Source organism: Electrophorus electricus, chromosome 1, assembly GCF_013358815.1.
Source record: "Electrophorus electricus isolate fEleEle1 chromosome 1, fEleEle1.pri, whole genome shotgun sequence".
Lineage (NCBI taxonomy): Eukaryota > Metazoa > Chordata > Actinopteri > Gymnotiformes > Gymnotidae > Electrophorus > Electrophorus electricus.
The window spans coordinates 12,798,482-12,817,103 of NC_049535.1; the positions used below are offsets into that span (position 1 = coordinate 12,798,482).

The following is an 18,622-nucleotide window of genomic DNA, read 5'->3' on the forward strand; positions in this document are numbered from 1 at the left end:
TTATACTTAATTAGATTTAATCAAGTTAATTAAGTCTAAGCTGAAGAATAAGGCCTCACTGTAGTCTTTTTGCTGTGTCACATGTGTGAGCTCACTGGTTCTGTTCCTGGTAGACTGCTATCTTTGACCAGTGAATCAGACAGCATTCATTCAGAGCCATGTCCTTGTGCGCAGGAACTGTGGAGTTGTTTGGTTGGATAACAGGGCCCACTTGCATGCTTTGCGGGGGGGCAGTGGCTCCAGCTGTCACTTCCAGCCTGGTGCTGCTCAGCCGTCACCTCCATGGGGTAGCCGGAGAGGGTTAAAGGGCACAAGCTGGAAAAAAGACACCGGAGAAGAGGCAAAACCACAGAGGAACCTGGAGGTCCACCGGGGCTGGAGAAACATTCCTAGATCAGGCCCTTTGACATTGCCATTGGAAGGACACAGAGAGAGAGAGAGAGACAGAGAGAGAGAGAGACAGAGAGAGAGAGAGAGAGAGAGAGAGAGAGAGAGAGAGAGAGAGAGAGAAAGAAAAGAGAGGCTCCTGGCTCTGAGGTCTGTAACACCACCTCAGCACACGCTGGTGTAAACAGAGCCCTGGCCCAGTCTGGCTAATGGTGCCTGGGGTGCTGAAAGGTTAGCACAGGGACCCTGCTGGAAGGAGGCAGAGCATTCCGCTCTCTTAACTGGACAAAAGCAAGACTTCTGGGTGTCAAAGCATTCATTGGATTTTTATGGGAATGAGAGATCACAGTTCTCAGTGCTGGTAAGTTAAATTCTAATTTTGTCTGAGCTATTTTGGTGCAACACACTGATCCATTTTTATTAATTAGACTGCTATATGTGACCATGAAATGTGTGAGGTAAAACTTATGGGTTTACCGAGTCCGCTGCTGTTAGAATTTATGAATCATAGATTCACATCACAAATTAAAAAAAGCACCGTTTTAACAAATCCAAATTTCAACTAAGCATACTATATGCAGTATATTTAAATACTCACACATAATACTCCATGCAGCTATAAGTCAGATCTTAAAATCTCTGCATGTTACATGCATTGATTACGTTATCAGCCCTTGACAACTGAATTTTTGTATGATTAGACGTCTTTATGGAAACCTCCGAAGCACCACGGCTCACGGCGTGGCATGAAGGATGTTCCCTGCTGCCGTAAACCATCTGAATCACAACCCGATGCTGAGCAAGCAGCTTCAGGTCTGAGAGAGCCCGGGTGGAGATGTCATTCAGCCGGGCCACGGCCAGCTCGGAACTGCTGGCTCCGGACCGGCAGCGTCCTGCTCCACCCGTCTTCCTCCGCAAGCTGCGACGGGCTGCAGTGGCAGTGGGCTGTGACATCCGACTGCGGGTGAGGGTGGATGGGCACCCACGGCCCTCCCTTCGCTGGTACCATGACGACATGGCCCTGGCAGCCGACGACCAGGACTACGGGGGGCTGTGGATCCGGGACTGCCAGCAGGTGGACAGTGGACTGTACACATGTGTGGCTACCAACAACCTGGGGGAGGCCCGGACCTGCGGTCCACTGGCAGTCCTGGACCTGGGGCAAGGTAGGACACCTGGGGAACAAAGATGTGCTGGGCAGAAGCTGGCCTGCATCAGACATGGCCTTAAACACCTACTATAGCTTAATCTATTCTCTGTAGCCTTAAACACCTGCTATAGCTTAATCTATTCTCTGTAGCCTTAAACACCTACTATAGCTTAATCTATTCTCTGTAGCCTTAAACACCTGCTATAGCTTAATCTATTCTCTGTAGCCTTAAACACCTACTATAGCTTAATCTATTCTCTGTTGCCTTAAACACCTGCTATAGCTTAATCTATTCTCTGTAGCCTTAAACACCTACTATAGCTTAATCTATTCTCTGTAGCCTTAAACACCTGCTATATCTTAATCTATTCTCTGTAGCCTTAAACACCTACTATAGCTTAATCTATTCTCTGTAGCCTTAAACACCTGCTATAGCTTAATCTATTCTCTGTAGCCTTAAACACCTGCTATAGCTTAATCTATTCTCTGTAGCCTTAAACACCTGCTATAGCTTAATCTATTCTCTGTAGCCTTAAACACCTGCTATAGCTTAATCTATTCTCTGTAGCCTTAAACACCTGCTATAGCTTAATCTATTCTCTGTAGCCTTAAACACCTACTATAGCTTAATCTATTCTCTGTAGCCTTAAACACCTACTATAGCTTAATCTATTCTCTGTAGCCTTAAACACCTGCTATAGCTTAATCTATTCTCTGTAGCCTTAAACACCTGCTATAGCTTAATCTATTCTCTGTAGCCTTAAACACCTGCTATAGCTTAATCTATTCTCTGTAGCCTTAAACACCTGCTATAGCTTAATCTATTCTCTGTAGCCTTAAACACCTGCTATAGCTTAATCTATTCTCTGTAGCCTTAAACACCTGCTATAGCTTAATCTATTCTCTGTAGCCTTAAACACCTACTATAGCTTAATCTATTCTCTGTAGCCTTAAACACCTACTATAGCTTAATCTATTCTCTGTAGCCTTAAACACCTGCTATAGCTTAATCTATTCTCTGTAGCCTTAAACACCTACTATAGCTTAATCTATTCTCTGTAGCCTTAAACACCTGCTATAGCTTAATCTATTCTCTGTAGCCTTAAACACCTGCTATAGCTTAATCTATTCTCTGTAGCCTTAAACACCTGCTATAGCTTAATCTATTCTCTGTAGCCTTAAACACCTGCTATAGCTTAATCTATTCTCTGTAGCCTTAAACACCTACTATAGCTTAATCTATTCTCTGTAGCCTTAAACACCTACTATAGCTTAATCTATTCTCTGTAGCCTTAAACACCTGCTATAGCTTAATCTATTCTCTGTAGCCTTAAACACCTGCTATAGCTTAATCTATTCTCTGTAGCCTTAAACACCTACTATAGCTTAATCTATTCTCTGTAGCCTTAAACACCTACTATAGCTTAATCTATTCTCTGTAGCCTTAAACACCTGCTATAGCTTAATCTATTCTCTGTAGCCTTAAACACCTGCTATAGCTTAATCTATTCTCTGTAGCCTTAAACACCTGCTATAGCTTAATCTATTCTCTGTAGCCTTAAACACCTACTATAGCTTAATCTATTCTCTGTAGCCTTAAACACCTGCTATAGTTTAATTTATTCTCTGTAGCTTTAAACACCTACTATAGTTTAATTTACTCTCTGTAGCCTTAAGCACCTACTGTAGTTTAATTTATTCTCTGTAGCCTTAAACACCTCCTGTAGTTTCATACTACACTGTGGAGAGGTTGACCACTTACTTCACCTTAAAGATTTCTGCCTTCAGTGCTGACACATATTTATTCCTTGGTGACCTCTGACCCTTTTGACCCCATGCCTGCAGTAACTGGTTTACTTGTTAGGAAGCTCACAAGTGTAATGTAACCTAGATATCTATGCAACAGTACTGCAGCTCCCCAAAATGGAATCCTTCCACTGAGGCAGATTTCACTGCTACGACTCCCTCTGAACTACACGACTATTGAGGCAGGTTTCACTGCTATGTCTCCCTCTGAGCTACACGACTGTTGAGGCAGGTTTCACTGCTATGACTCCCTCTGAGCTACATGACTGTTGAGGCAGGTTTCACTGCTATAACTCCCTCTGAGCTACACGACTGTTGAGGCAGGTTTCACTGTTATTACTCTCTCTGAGCTACACTGCTATGCAATAGCTACATTTTTTGAGTGACATTGAACAGGATTCAGGCGTTATTGTTCCACAGCAATGAGTCCAAGTGAAGTTCTGAGCAGACTGTTCTTGTGTATCAGAAATAAAGACACTACCACATAAAAATCACACGCATGCACGCACCACACACACACCCCCACACACCTACCCACCCACACACACACACACACACACACACACACACACACACACACACACAGAGAGAGAGTGTGTGAAAGTCATCTCTGGGTCAGTTCACTACTGTGTATGCAGGGCCATCAGCTGTCAGAACTCTTAGCACCTCTCTCTCTCTCTCTCTCTCTCTCTCTCTCTCTCTCTCTCTCTCTCTCTCTCTCTCTCTCTCTCTCTCTCTCTCTCTCTCCCGCTCTCTCTCTCTCTCTCTCTCTCTCTCTCTCTCTCTCTCTCTCTCTCTCTCTCTCTCTCTCACTGCCCCAATCTCTGTCTGTCTGTCTGTCTGTCTGTCTGTCTGTCTGTCTGTCTGTCTCTCTCTCTCTCTCTCTCTCTCTCTCTCTCTCTCTGCCCCCCCCCCCATCTCTGTCTGTCTGTCTGTCTCCCCCGCTGTGTCTGTGGTTATTTACAGTGCGGAATGTGCCAGGTGTTGAGTTACAGCTCTGCTGTCACACATCATCCACAGTTAGAACTCTAGAGGCGTGACTATGGCTGATTTGATCTACATCAGAGCGTCAGACTTCTTGTCCACTTTACTTGTCAGCTGCTGAATCAAATTGTCCTACCCTGCATCCTATCTTAGCTGAGATGACCCGTCATTTTGCCACATGGACAATAATGCCACTTTGTGCATTTTTAGTCAGGCTGTCACTCCTGAAATGGTTTATATAACATGTTACACAGGTTTGGTAATGTCATGGATTATGTTAGAGAGGGTGAAAAAATCCATGGAATTTGGCCTTCTTTCAGTTTGCTAAAGTGTTAAAATTTTGTCATAATCCCTACATATTGCAGCGAGTGTCTGTCACAAACTGTTGGATCGGACTCATTTTGTGTACAAGATTTGAGTAATTCTAATTTAATATCAGTAGCAGTGCAGATCTGTAATATAAACATTTTAGCCATGACATGCTGCCTCCTCATTGTGTCCTCTGCTGTGCTATATGAATAAATAACACATATTTGGGAAATCGCAGAAGATTAGTGTGATTAAGATGTATTTGGACTAGTGTAATTGTGTCATGACTTGTGAGGAACACAGGATGTGTGTATATTTGTGATGGAGCAGCACTGGAGGGCGAATGACCCCCAGTCATGATCTGCTTGTGGTAGGCAATGTCAGGGGCTGAGCTGAGCTGAGCTGACTAGTGGCATATAACGATGCACTTAAAATAAATCGGTAAACACACCGGGAAATGTGCGGTATAATACACAGTTTATATTGTTTGTACTTTTGGACTTTCTGGAGTTTTTATGTGAAGGGAAGAATACAAGAATGAGATCTTTTGAATGAATTTGATTTATTATTGTATTATTTACTGGTTTTCAAATGTACATCGTATTACAGCAAGTCTTGTCACAACCACACAACGGAAACTGAGGAGACATAATGTGGACATAAACGTAAGCAAAAGTTGATGTAACTAAAAGCAACAATCCAACAATAACATAGAAACAATAAAACAATATTAATGATGGAATATGGCAGAAACAGGTAGAAAGTAACTTATACATGAATTCTGAATCTATTTTTTAAATTTTGGTATCATACTTAATCATAAATAAGTATTATTAAACTTAAAATACGTAAAAACCTTCTTCTAAAATGTGCATGCTATAATTTTCTCCTACATTAAGCCTCAGGAATGTCCCACTTCAGTGTCCAGCAGTAGTCTGTCAACACAGAGGGGTATTGCTTTTCCATACGATACATAATGGCATAGAAGTGTACTGGAACAAAATAAATTATGGCTAATGCAAAAATTCTGAAAACATTTTTGGATACAGTATGCAAAAATACATAAAAAACATGTATTTGTGTTGCATAGGGCCAAATGTTAACCAATATACTAAAAATAATAATAGTAATAATAATGGTTCATCACTCTACAACACACTATATCACTCTACAACACAGCACACTACAACACACAATATATCACTCTACAACACATCACTCTACAACACATCACTCTACAACACATCACTCTACAACACAATATATCACTCTACAACACATCACTCTACAACACAGGATATAACTCTACAACACAATATATCACTCTACAACACATCACTCTACAACACACAATATATCACTCTACAACACATCACTCTACAACACAATATATTACTCTACAACACAGGATATTACTATACAACATATCACTCTGCAACACATCACTCTACAACACACTATATCAGTCTACAACACACTATATCACTCTACAACACAGCACACTACAACACACAATATATCACTCTACAACACATCACTCTACAACACAATATATCACTCTACAACACAGGATATTACTATACAACATATCACTCTGCAACACATCACTCTACAACACAGGATATAACTCTACAACACAATATATCACTCTACAGCACAGTATATTACTATACAACACATCACTCTACAACACATCACTCTACAACACAGGATATAACTCTACAGCACAATATATCACTCTACAACATACAGGATATCACTCTACAACACAGGATATCACTGTACGATACAAGATACCATTCTACAACACAGCATATCACTCTACAACACAGCATATCACTCTACAACACAGGATACCACTGTACAATACAAGATATCATTCTAGATAGATATCACACACAGGATATAACTCTGCAGCATGGGATAGCACTCTACAACATGGCATTCACATGCAAGACTTCACAATGTCTAAGGCAAACGTCAAGCCCGTATATAGTACTGTTTGGCAGGATCCATAATTGGACACAGGTGTTCGGTGTCCTGGAACAGTGGCGTGCAGGGACGGGTGTAGCAAGGCAGGGTGGTATAGACGCTTGTGACAAGTCTTCCACCATATCTGACTCCTTGTATTAGTATCTTAAACATAATAAATGATCCGCTTTGAGCGTCAACACTCATGGGTTTAGAAACGGTGGCTCATGGTGGTGGATCAAGTGTGTTGGGTCTCGCTGGTAATGTACACACCTCTGCAAACGTGAGCACAGCAGCAAAGAAAATGTGTGGTACATGAGAGAGGAATCTACTTGAGGTTAGTCATAGCAGGGTATTCCCTAAATATTCATACAAAAATCCAGACCGCTAGTAGTATTACTGGCAGGAGATGCAATGTTCAGGAAATTAACACATACCATTTTCATTAGGTCTCCTAATGTAAGTAACCATCTGGAAATGCACTCTGTTCCTGCAACTGCTGACCATGAGCACTAAATCAGGATTGTCAGGATGGTCCCATAAGGATGGTAATGATATAAAGAAAGTTTACTGCTGCAAGAGTGATTCACAATAATGCTGAAATGAACGGGAGACGGATTAGAGTTCTTGTATGGAACCTGGAGTTCCTGAAGCCATAGCCCTACAATGTAACTAATGCTGCATCTGTTTCATCTGTTTTTTGCATCTGTCAAAGGTACATCATTAATCTTCACTTATATATTTACATCTGAATGGTAGTAATTTAAATATTCACAGTTTGAGTTTTTTATATTATGTTTTGGTTGTTTTAACCAATCAGAAAACTGCAAGAACATCATCCTCCATTATTTTGAATGCGCAGGCAGCATATAGAAGGGCATGCTATGCAGAGGGAAGGGCTTTGGATGGAGGAGCCTTGATGGAAGGCATGGGGTTGAAGTGAGGGGGTGGACTCCTTCTGTAGTTAGATCGGGCAGGAATTAACCATATCTATAAGATTATTACCATCTGAATTAACCTATAAGATCAATACCAGCTGAATTATTCTAGAAGATCAATACCAGCTGAATTAACCAGAGCTATATGATCAATAACAGCTGAATTAACCATAGCTAAAAGATCAATACCAGCTAAATTTTCCATAGCTAAAAGATCAATACCAGCTGAATTAACCTGTAAGATCAATACCAGCTGAATTTACCATAGCTAAAAGATCAATACCAGCTGAATTAACCTATAAGATCAATACCAGCTGAATTTACCATAGCTAAAAGATCAATACGAGCAGCTTCAATGTAGTTGTTTCTCTTGGGACCGATGTTTTTGTGGCATCTGGACTTTGGTGGAAAAATGCTTAGTTCACTCCTTTATTAACTAGTGTTACAGCAATTAGCGTTCCATAGTCAACCTTAACTGGTGTTCCGTACTCAGCCTTAACTGGTGTTTCGTAGTCAGCCTTAACTGGTGTTTCGTAGTCAACCGTAACTGGTGTTTCGTAGTCAACCGTAACTGGTGTTCCGTACTCAATCTTAACTGGTGTTGCTGATGAAAAAAGTAGGCAAGTTCATGTAGAAGGTACTTTAACTCAGCTTGGTCTTTATCTGCACATTTAACAAAAACTTGCATTCTTTTTTTTCAGTTTGGCTAGTGCACATATTTAAAATGACATTAAAGTGCATTATACAAGATTCAAGACTTTTTTTTTCAACTGTTTCTTGTAGTTATGTATGCTGGCTAATTAAATCAGTCTGTATAGCCTCGTGCAAACGAGGGTAATGATCTAGCAACAGATAGTTTACAAGTCCCATAACTGGGGTTTATGTGGTCATGATGCTAGAATGTTTCTCCGTGTGTTCTGTTCGAAAGTTTCATAGCAGCAGACTGCATTTGAACTGGCACAGCGGCTGCTTACTCTAGGTCAGCAGTACTTTGAGCAGGCCTGAATTTGATCATCTTAAAACTGCACTGAAATAAGACCTATACGTGTTAAGATCACAGACTGTATATAGTCTATGGTTTAGATGTGAAACTCCTTATTTCATTGGCTAAAATAAAATCTTATTGAAAATATCTCGTCTTTTAAGCGTGGCCTTCTGTTGTCGAGACTCAGTGCTTAAGCTTTCATTACAAATAATTATTTAGCTTGCAGACATTTTGTATTTAAAACATCGTCTGCAGATAAATGTCTGCGCCGAGATGCCCGTTTATGTGCGGTCCCCGTGTGAGATCGAGCCCCCATAAATGAGACATGCAGGAGCCTTTCTGTGGAGTGGACTGCTTTTACTCATCACAGCCTAGTAGCGAGAACGACAGATGCGTATTGCGTGAGGGTTTGGGTTCGCTGATTGCGGAAGCTCACGAGACTGCGCGTCAATCAAAGTGATGATCAAAAAGCGCACCTACAGACCCCGGCGCTCGCGCTCTGTGGCTTTTACACCAGCCCGAGGGGACTCGACGCGGTTCTACTGCCCTGTGTTGTATGCATGTTGCTCGGTCAGCATCCGTCGTGTGGAATATTCATGTCATCGAGGCTTTTAATTCTTGAGCGTTCGCGTGGATCTGCAGTGGATCGCTCGTCGTCTGCTGATCCCGTTGAACAGCACGCATCCAAACACGACGCGTGTCACATTTAGACAAACGCAGATGCATTTGAAAAGGAGCGTGTGCGCGGCAACAGCTCGAGATGGGGCGATGCTGTGTTGAGCCGGAGGGGGCGAAGTTGCACGGTCTGGCGGCATATCTCCTGTTTCATATCTTCATCTCAGCGGCGGCGTCGTTCAGGGATTCATGTGACGTCAAGGCCAGACGGAATGTATAATTGATGCTTTTTGCTGAGAGCTGGTGGCCCTGCTCACAGTCAGCACCTAAACAAAGGGAGAGGAGGAAACTGGAGAGAGAGAGAGAGAGAGAGAGAATGGGAGAGAGATAGGAAGGGAGAGATAGTGAGAGAGGGAGGGAGGGAGAGAGAGGGAGCGAGAGAGAGAGGGAGCGAGAGAGAGAGGGAGCTAAGGCAGCAGAAAATTATGGTTTAGCTTTGATTGCACAAACCTAATCCACCATCTCTGGCTCTTCCCCTTCTTTGCTTATCTCTGCTCTCTTCCTCAGTACCCTGTTTTTCCTCTGCTCTTCCTCACCTCTTTTAATGGGACCGAGGGAGGAAGAGTGAGTTGCCACAGGCTGAGCGATTTTTCTCGTTGCTCCAGACCAGGGACTCACTTCCTGCCGTATGCGAGACCTCAGCTCGCTGGATTCCCTGTAGCAGAGTTGGGCTTCCATGCACTCGGAGAGCCTGTGCATGTCGGCTTGCTTTCTTTCTTTCTCAGTGCGGCAGTTGTAGACATGCTGGTGGGTGCCTCTCCCATGCTGGAATGCAGGTGGATCTGGGTAGGACCCTCCTCCTCTCTCCAGAACTGAGGATTTCAGCCAACGTGCTTTGTAAGTTCCCAGCGAGGCTCATCCAGTGACACAGATCCAAAGTGCTAGCATCTGAGGAGACTTAAGTTAACTCGGGAGTGAGTCCTAAATCCAGAACGGGTTCTGCTGGGAGACTCGGTGTCTTAACACATGCGGGTTGATGGGGAGGCTGTCGCCCTGTAGAGGAGATTCAGTTCAGCTGGGGTCATGAAGAAAATCTGGTCAAAAAAAAAGATTCCAGGTAAGTCGCTCGGCGACGAGGTCACACCTTCTACCACAGAGAATGTGCTTGTGACTATACTGGAACGCACAAACACTGGAGCATCACAACTTTGTTCACATTTTTCTGCCCTTTCCGGTGCCTGGTACTTCTGGTATATTCTAGTATATTTTGGTGTATTCTGGTATATTTTGGTGTATTCTGGTATATTCTGGTATAGTGTGTGCCACCCATCTAACCTTTATTTAACCTTCATCTGAAATGAATAGTAAACAACTTTTTTAATGGTTGTGATATGTTCATGTTGACGTAACTGAAGATACTGTTTTTTTTTATTAACTCTGAAATGAAATAGATGTTTAGTCTTGTTACGTTTATGGCCACTATTGCCAGTATAGCTATGCATCTGAAGAATAAACATTTTATTTATTTTTTTGCTGGCAGAATGGCAAAGCAGAGATCAAGAGAACTAAAGTATACGCCTGGGGACATTTATATTTCCGTGTTACCATGGTAATATAAATCCCTCTCTTTGAAATGCTGCAAAACAGCATGACAACTGACTAAAAGCAAAAACTGGTTCTCTGGCAATCTATGCATCTCATTTAAATCTCATTTAAGTCGATGCTTTTATTGTATTGTCAATCATACTTTTTATATATTTATAGTTTGAAATATAGTGAGAAATACTGCTGTGTTCTTGCTCTGTCTGAGGGGACAAAGCTTTAGAAAGAATCACAGTACTGGTGTCATTTTAAAAAGCATTCACAAGTTATAGCTGTTGTTGTTGTTGTTGTTGTTGTTGTTGTTGTTGTTGTTCTTGTCATCGTCGTCCTTGTTGTCATCTTTGTTATTGTTCTTTCCAGAGAGCTGGACACTCTAGCTGGATGCTTGGAAGACTCACTCATGGTGTGTTTAGCTTTATGATATAATTGGTTTGTTTAATAATAAAGATTAAATATACATTGAATGGGCATACAGGCACTTTTTTAGGAGTGGGGGGAAAATATAGATTCAAGAATGAACATATATAAACATGTACTACTGTACTGGTAGTTCACAACACACACACACACACACACACACACACACACACACACGTACATTGTCAATTATCAATCCCTTAATACATTTTTAATATTCCGAGTTTCTAAAATAACTCCATGTTCTAAAGGACTTTGAGGGATTTTAGATTATGCAAAGATTTGTGTGTGATGATGAAATGCCAGTGAAATGCTGTGTGTGTGTGTGTATGTGTGTGTGCGTGTGTGTGCGTGCGCGTGTGTGCGCGTGTGCGTGTGTGCGTGCGTGTGTGCGTACGTGCGTGTGTGTGCGCGTGTGTGTGCGTGTGCGCGTGCGTGTGTGCGTGCATGCGTGTGTGTGTGTGCGTGCGTGTGTGTGTGTGTGTGTGTGTGTGATCTGTGCTCCTGCACATGCCTGCAGATAGACATTTGTTTCTATAGTAACAGTGCTCTCTTGTCCACCTCTCTTTTCTGCCGCTATGGAAGTGAAGTTTTTCGCTTGTGCAGGAAGCAGAGTAATGGTAAAGGTTGCTTTCCACTCTCTCTCTCTCTCTCTCTCTCTCTCTCTCTCTCTCTCTCTCTCTCTCTCTCTCTCTCTCGCGCTCTCTCTCTCTCTCTCTCTCTATCTCTCTCTCTCTCTCTCTCTGTGCAGTGCACTACACTTAAGGACTAATAGTTCAGATTTTTGCTTGCAGGCAGTGAACGGCTCACTGGACACTGAAAGACGATGCCATATCATTACAGAATATCCACAACACACAATATTTTGGTCTGTAGCATTGACCTGTAGGCTTTTCTGACCTGTCCTTGCACATGGATTTTGTTACACCAAAACCCTGACACTGGTGTTGTTTACTGATATAGCATAGCGCTTATTGCTTTTCACGTGTATTATTTGCTTGTCCACCAGTTCAAGTAAAGTGGCATTCGACAAAGCTGTAGTTCTTTAAATCGTCACCCTTTGCTTCCAACAGACTCAGACAACACAGACGATGAGAATGGGGAATCCCAGGTCTCCATGGAGACAAAAGAACGATCCAGGGTCCTGCAAAGTCAGGCAGCCAGCAGTCAGATGTCAGGTGACAGAAACAGTCTTCTCCTGTCATTTACTTAAAACACTTCTAGCACATTTACTCATAAAGCCTTCAGCACAGACCAGCATGCATCTCACCTTCATCCTAATATGCCATTATGTCTGTCCAGGTGGAGGGAAGGCATTGGTGGCCCCCCTGCTGGGACCATGTGACGGTCCCGTAGTGGAGAGGGAGATGCACACACTGGGCTCCAGAGCCCCGGGGCCGCAAGACTCTCTCCAGCCCGCCAGGCAAGCGAGCGCTGGGTGTGTGGAGAGTCCCCCAGTCAGACACCTGGGGGTAGAAGCCCTCGTACGAGCCTCTCAAATCAGTGTGTACTACCCGGCAGTGGGGTCTGAGGAAAGTATGTCCTTAGCCAGTGACTACTATGGCAGTGTATTCAGCCTGTATCGACAAAGGACGTTTTCCATATACAGTGTCCAGGAGTAAACACACCTACTCCTGACATAGCACAGCACAAAGCTTTGTGGTTTAAATGGGCACAATCCAAATTTATTTAGTACATCATCATACATTTTATTTTAGTTTTACCATTTACCATTATCCTTAGTTGTCATGGTCTGTTAAGACATATTTAATTTATTTTTGATTTTGCTTCTATTATTACCTTCCTTTGACTCCACTTGCTTGGTGAATCATCTTCGTGAGTTCTGTGATAGCATGCGCCCAGGACTGAAGCTCCTGTCTTCTTGAGTTCTGTGGTAGCATGCGCCCAGGACTGAAGCTCCTGTCTTCTTGAGTTCTGTGGTAGCATGCGCCCAGGACTGAAGCTCCTGTCTTCTTGAGTTCTGTGGTAGCATGCGCCCAGGACTGAAGCGCCTGTCTTCGTGAGTTCTGTGGTAGCATGCGCCCAGGACTGAAGCGCCTGTCTTCGTGAGTTCTGTGGTAGCATGCGCCCAGGATTGAAGCTCCTGTCTTTGCATGACTTTGCTATCCTGAATCACTTGATTTTCTGTTGCGATATTCATGATATAAATATTGAGTTTTATGGTCTTTGACTTGTTTGTTTGTTATGCTAAATCACTGTAGACTGACCATCTCAAAACTCATCCACTCTACCCAGTATAGCATGTTTACTCTGTTCTGCCATATTATCTTTTTAATTGTTGTTGTCATGACATTACATTTCCCTCAATCACCCTCATTCCAGGAGCCACTTGTGCAATTGTACAGGGGGAGCATCCCCAGTTATCCACACACAGCCCTCCCAAAATGCCCAGAGCCCCGTATCTGCTTCCGTCTTTACAAGCACTGTAGATTCAACCACAGCCCACAATGGCAGCAAAAAGCCAGAAGAGGAAGCAGAACTCCCTGACAAAGCCAGACCCTCCCTATCCACCATCTTACCTCAGAGCAGTGGCTCCCAGGACCCAGTCGCGCTAGTGGCTCTGAAACTCCCTCGGACGGCTCCCAAAATCTATGACAAGGTTAGAGCATTTGAGCAGCGCAGACACAGCGTCGATGCACTAGACGTACCCACGAAGGGGGTGGCACGCACTGGGGTCGGCCAAAGGGCATCCTGCCATGTCGAGGATGGGGCCACCGATGGCTCCGGGAGTGGCTCTAAGAGGGCCGTGTTTAAACAGAGGGCCTCCTCGCTGGAGGATCGGCCCAGCTACACCCAGAAGGTCCAGTGCTTTCAAAGCCGATTCTCCGAAGAACTTCAGCGTATCAAGAAACACGCTGGGAGACCCAATATCCAGAAAGCATTCTCAACCGAGCGCCTCACTGTCACTGATGAGCGGCCGGCAGGTAAAGTCCAGCCGATCCTGCCAGAGGTGATTGCTAAGTTTAGAAATGCGTTTGAGAAAAAAGGCAACATTGCCGAAGTTTCCCAAGAGCTGGCAATGAAGGAACAGTCGTCGCAAACAAAAGCAAAACTTTTGTCTGAAGCTCCCCCAGCTGGAAGCGGGTTGAGAATAGATTGCCGAGCGCAGTCTCCTGACAGGCCTGAGCGCCCATTAATGAAAGATTCACAGCCTAGCCGGCTGGTGGAGGAAATTGTCCCTGAAGCACCAGGGCAGCGTTCACTGTGGCTTGCAGGAAAGACCTTGGGAGCCAGACAGTTGGCTTCGCCTGGCAAAGCGCAGCCTTCTCCGCATGTCGAGCAGCGTGAGAAAAAGCAAAAGAACACGAGGCCCGAGCCCAAAGCTGTGGGGCCCTTGCCTGAGGACGCGGTGGGCCCGGCCCCCCCAAAACCCCCGAGGCTTCTTGCCACAGCCTCTACGTTCCCCAGGTCGTGGAAGGAGAGAGGAGAGAAGACAGTCCCGCCGCACCCACCCGGGCTGACCGTCCCCGCCCTTCCACCCGAAGACGAAACCCCGGAGGACGGCGAGCCGCTGACAGGACGCCGTCACCAAAAAAGCCCCAAACAAAAAGAGGAGAGGCGAAGAGGAGGAAGAAGTTATGTGTGGCAAACAACAGCTGAAGAAGAAGGTGAGAAAACCTGTTCAGATCAAATACAAAGGCCGACTGGACCTGGTTGTCTCAAGGTTGAGCTAAAAATACACGTGCCGCATACTCTTGTAAATTTAGCAGAACCTGTCCATAATATATTCTGATAGAATGGTTTTGCATTTTCCGCTCTGTGCAAGGGCACCACAGGACACAAATATTTTAAACCCGAGGGAGTAGATTAAACAACGAGACTGATGGAGTAGAGTAGATAATGACTTCATTTACTGTTTTGTGATTTCTTGTGAAGGGCAAATGCACTCCGTGGTTGAGGGGTAAGAAGAAGAGAGTGAGAGAGTGCAAAAATTTGCTTTGAGAAACAGCATTTTGGAAATGAGGTCCTTATATATTTATGTAGATATCTGAGCAGCCAATTGCACAATTACTTTCGGTCCCTTAAAATGGTAGGATACATTCTCTCAGTGTGGATATGTTTCCTCACAGTAAAGCTGACAGCCTAAACTTAACTTAACAGTCACTTGAGCACCATGCAAGAATTGTGTCACCTGCCAACCACTTGCATACACACAGTATACATGTATGTACACTATGCAGTTACCGTGCAGTGCAACCTGCTTCGGCATGGAGAGACCAGACACGGTTGCCTCCCTGTGATGAGGTCACCGATGGCGCGTTGCAGTGGCTTCCTGATTAACAACCACCTCGTGTGCCTGACTTTCTCAGAGGACTCCTTGGACGACCCCTACATATCTGCTGAAGAGGTCCCGGCGGGGGGGCCTGTGTTCAGGCTCCCTCTGAAGGACGTCGTGGCAGTAGCAGGCTCAGATGTGACGCTGGAGTGTGTCATCGTGGGAAAGTCTTCCCAAGGCAAGGCTGTCTCAACCACCCCCCCTGGCCACAATAAGCGTAAAGGGTTAATGGTGTCAGTAACAGAAATGGATGTTGGGCAAACTCTCTCTCATGAGTGTGGCCAGGATAGTGCAGGCCTGTGTCTACCAGCACTGTCTCGCACAGCTGGCTGGGGGTCTCAGGTTTTTAGTCAGAGTTTTCAGATAAGCAGTTGATAATTAGATCTTGGATTTTGGCCAGGCCTCCTTCTAGTCGATTGTAATTTTAGAAATTTCCTGTTCGTTTAGGATTTAAGGATTGTCAAACAGCTGTACAAATAATTGTTTTGTTTGACTGTGCTTGGATTGCACTGGGAATTTGGAGGCAAAAACTGCATGTGTGCGCGTTTGTGTGACAGATTTGTGCGGTGTGTTTCTGGTGTGGTTCTGAGTTCCGGTTCATGTTCGGCAGTGACGTGGAGAAAAGGAGGTGCGAGGTTGAGCGCCGGAGCCGGCTGTGAGATGAAAACGGAGGGGGGGGCGACACAGTCTCCGGATCAGCCTGATGAGACCCTGCGACGCGGGCACCTACTCTGTCACGGCAGCGGGAGACGGGGGCCAGACGGTGTCCTGTAGTGCCACGCTCTTCATCCAGTCAGGTGAATAGATCGTTTGTCACCTTCTCACCTTTACAGCAGAAGGTGCAATTCAGAGATTAACTGTACCATAGAACCACTGCAGCTTTCAAAAGAACACGTTCCCTGTTTCATACTTGACATCGTCTCCAATGACAGGCCTTTGAAATTGTAATCTAAGATCCTCACTGGTTGCCGTTGGCAACAAATTTTAAAAAAAGGAGCTTTCAGTCATGGATCTAAATGATGAGACATCCTTTTGCTATTTTTGATTTGTGGTCTTCAAACGAAAAGGGATTTTAACTGTTAGTCCAAACAGTGCTCCACCAAATAACCAGAACTTGATTAAACAGAGTAAGCTTGAGTAAGCATTTAAATGAACTTTACATTTGACTTATTTCTGGGGTCAATAAACCACTTGATGCATCAGTGCACTAAGACCGAAGAATCTTCCTTCTTGTGAAGCCAATCGGAAAGGTCTGTGCATATTCTGTGTATTCATTTCCTGGATGCGGGAGATAATCTTGAACACGTCAGGTCCTTCTTCTGCGAGCTGCAGCTGCTTTCTTGGTGTGTGTCTGCTATGTGGGGCTAGCGCAGAAGCCAGGCCTGTGTTCCCATATTAGGCCAGTAAGTACACAGTGTATTTATAGTGTCCCTTGTTCCTTCAAGTAATTGCAGCCTGTTTTCATTTCCCACTACAAGATTAATGTGTCTTTATAGCCAGGAAAATCGGTCACAGGTCGAACCTATTCTGATTTTTCAAAAAAAGCAAAGAACAAAAAGTGTGGATGGAGAGATTTATAGTGATTAAATGTGTTTTTTTTTGTTTTTTTTGTACTGTTAGGCCACATTTCATGCACTGTTTGTAGTGTCGGCTGCAAATTGCATTTTGTAAACCTCAGACGCCACGCACGGCACCAGCTTTGGTATGGCAGTGCAGTTTGTTATTTTGAGTCTGAGCATAAGTGGCTGAGTAAAGTAGGGATTATGAGAGGGAGAGCGAGAGTGTGGCGGGAAGAGGAAACAAAAGGAAGGAGAGATTGCAAATATAGATTGGGAACGTGGGCAAGTTATGGTTATGAAGTAAACTATGACAGGCTGACTTTTTGGAGATGCTGCCCTGCTCTGCATTCTGCTCAGAGACGCTCGGTGAGTACCCTGCCTGTGTTGCCTTCAGCCATGCCCACTCATTCTCCTCTTCCCACTAATTCTACTCTTTCTTACTTGATGCTTTGTTGCAGAATTCAGGTAAAAATCCACCTCCCTCTTGGCTTCTTCTTCTTTGGCTAACAAAAAACAAATGCAAATGCATCCTTCTGAGAAAGCAATGAGGTGAATTCAAACAATACCTTTTGATGCTTTTGATGTTGCTGTGTCGTAATCCACAGTTTTTACACTGCTCTCCTACCACGGTTTGACACCATGAATTAAAACAAACTCTTTACAGATCTAGTGAATATGTGTTATTTCTTCTGCTTTTTATTCTGGAATCTTCTTATTAATAATGAATGTGTTAAACTCCTTGGCAGTCCTGACAGGTTATGTCAGGCATTGTTGTGTAGCCTACTGTCAGACCACTCTCAAATGAAGTATTTCTGGAATTTTCCACTCGCATCGTGCCTGCTCAGGCTCAGCAGTGTGTCCTGTGAGTGCAAAAACCCTGATTGGGTCAGAGACCGAATGATTAATCAGCCGTGTTGCCAGCTGTGGTCAGTTAGAGCTCTCTCTCCTTGCCATCTGTTTCTGTTCATCACCCACTACCATCTCTAATCTCGTTCCTTGGTTGCTAACCTCTATGCTGCTATGGCAACCTCCATCCTGGAAATAAAGTAAAATAGAGTGGAAGTGTAGGCTACAGTTTTGGTGTTGAGTGGGATGAATTATCTATCTATCTATCTATCTATCTATCTATCTATCTATCTATCTATCTATCTATCTATCTATCTATCTATCTATCTATCTATCTATCTATCTATCTATCTATCTATCTATCTATCTATCTATCTATCTATCTATCTATCTATCTATCTATCTATCTATCTATCTATCTATCTATCTATGCCTCTGTTTCTCTTGCCATCAATATATATATATAGGCCATATAGGTTCCTGCAGCCAGTTCTGCTGTTACAGAAGCCATCTGACGTACTCGCTGTGTTGTGTGCCAGAGCCTGTCAGGGTGCAGGGTTGCCCTTTGACCTCCACTCTCGCAGCCTCTGATGTCGAGTTCCTTGGCCACATGGAGGAGGCCACGGACTTTGGGGCGCTCAGCAGGACAGGAGCGATCCGTTTCAAAGAACCCCCCGCGTTCCAGGTGCCACTGCACTTCCGCCTGCTCCCTAAATAACGAAGCCATCACGTGTGCGGCTTTTGTCAGTTGATGTG

General features: G+C 44.1%; 1 protein-coding gene across 1 annotated transcript in view; it reads left to right on the top strand.

Moving 5' to 3' along the window:
• Positions 1-256: 256 nt before the first annotated feature.
• The window catches only part of spega (striated muscle enriched protein kinase a), a 35,050-nt gene continuing 16,684 nt past the window's right edge, over positions 257-18,622 (top strand). The window contains 9 exon segments of the mRNA XM_035536035.1: positions 257-748; positions 1,089-1,553; positions 12,238-12,342; positions 12,467-12,602; positions 13,508-14,793; positions 15,496-15,639; positions 16,072-16,133; positions 16,135-16,258; positions 18,406-18,551. Coding sequence (XP_035391928.1) covers positions 1,223-1,553; positions 12,238-12,342; positions 12,467-12,602; positions 13,508-14,793; positions 15,496-15,639; positions 16,072-16,133; positions 16,135-16,258; positions 18,406-18,551 — 2,334 coding nt within the window. The 5' untranslated portion in view covers positions 257-748; positions 1,089-1,222.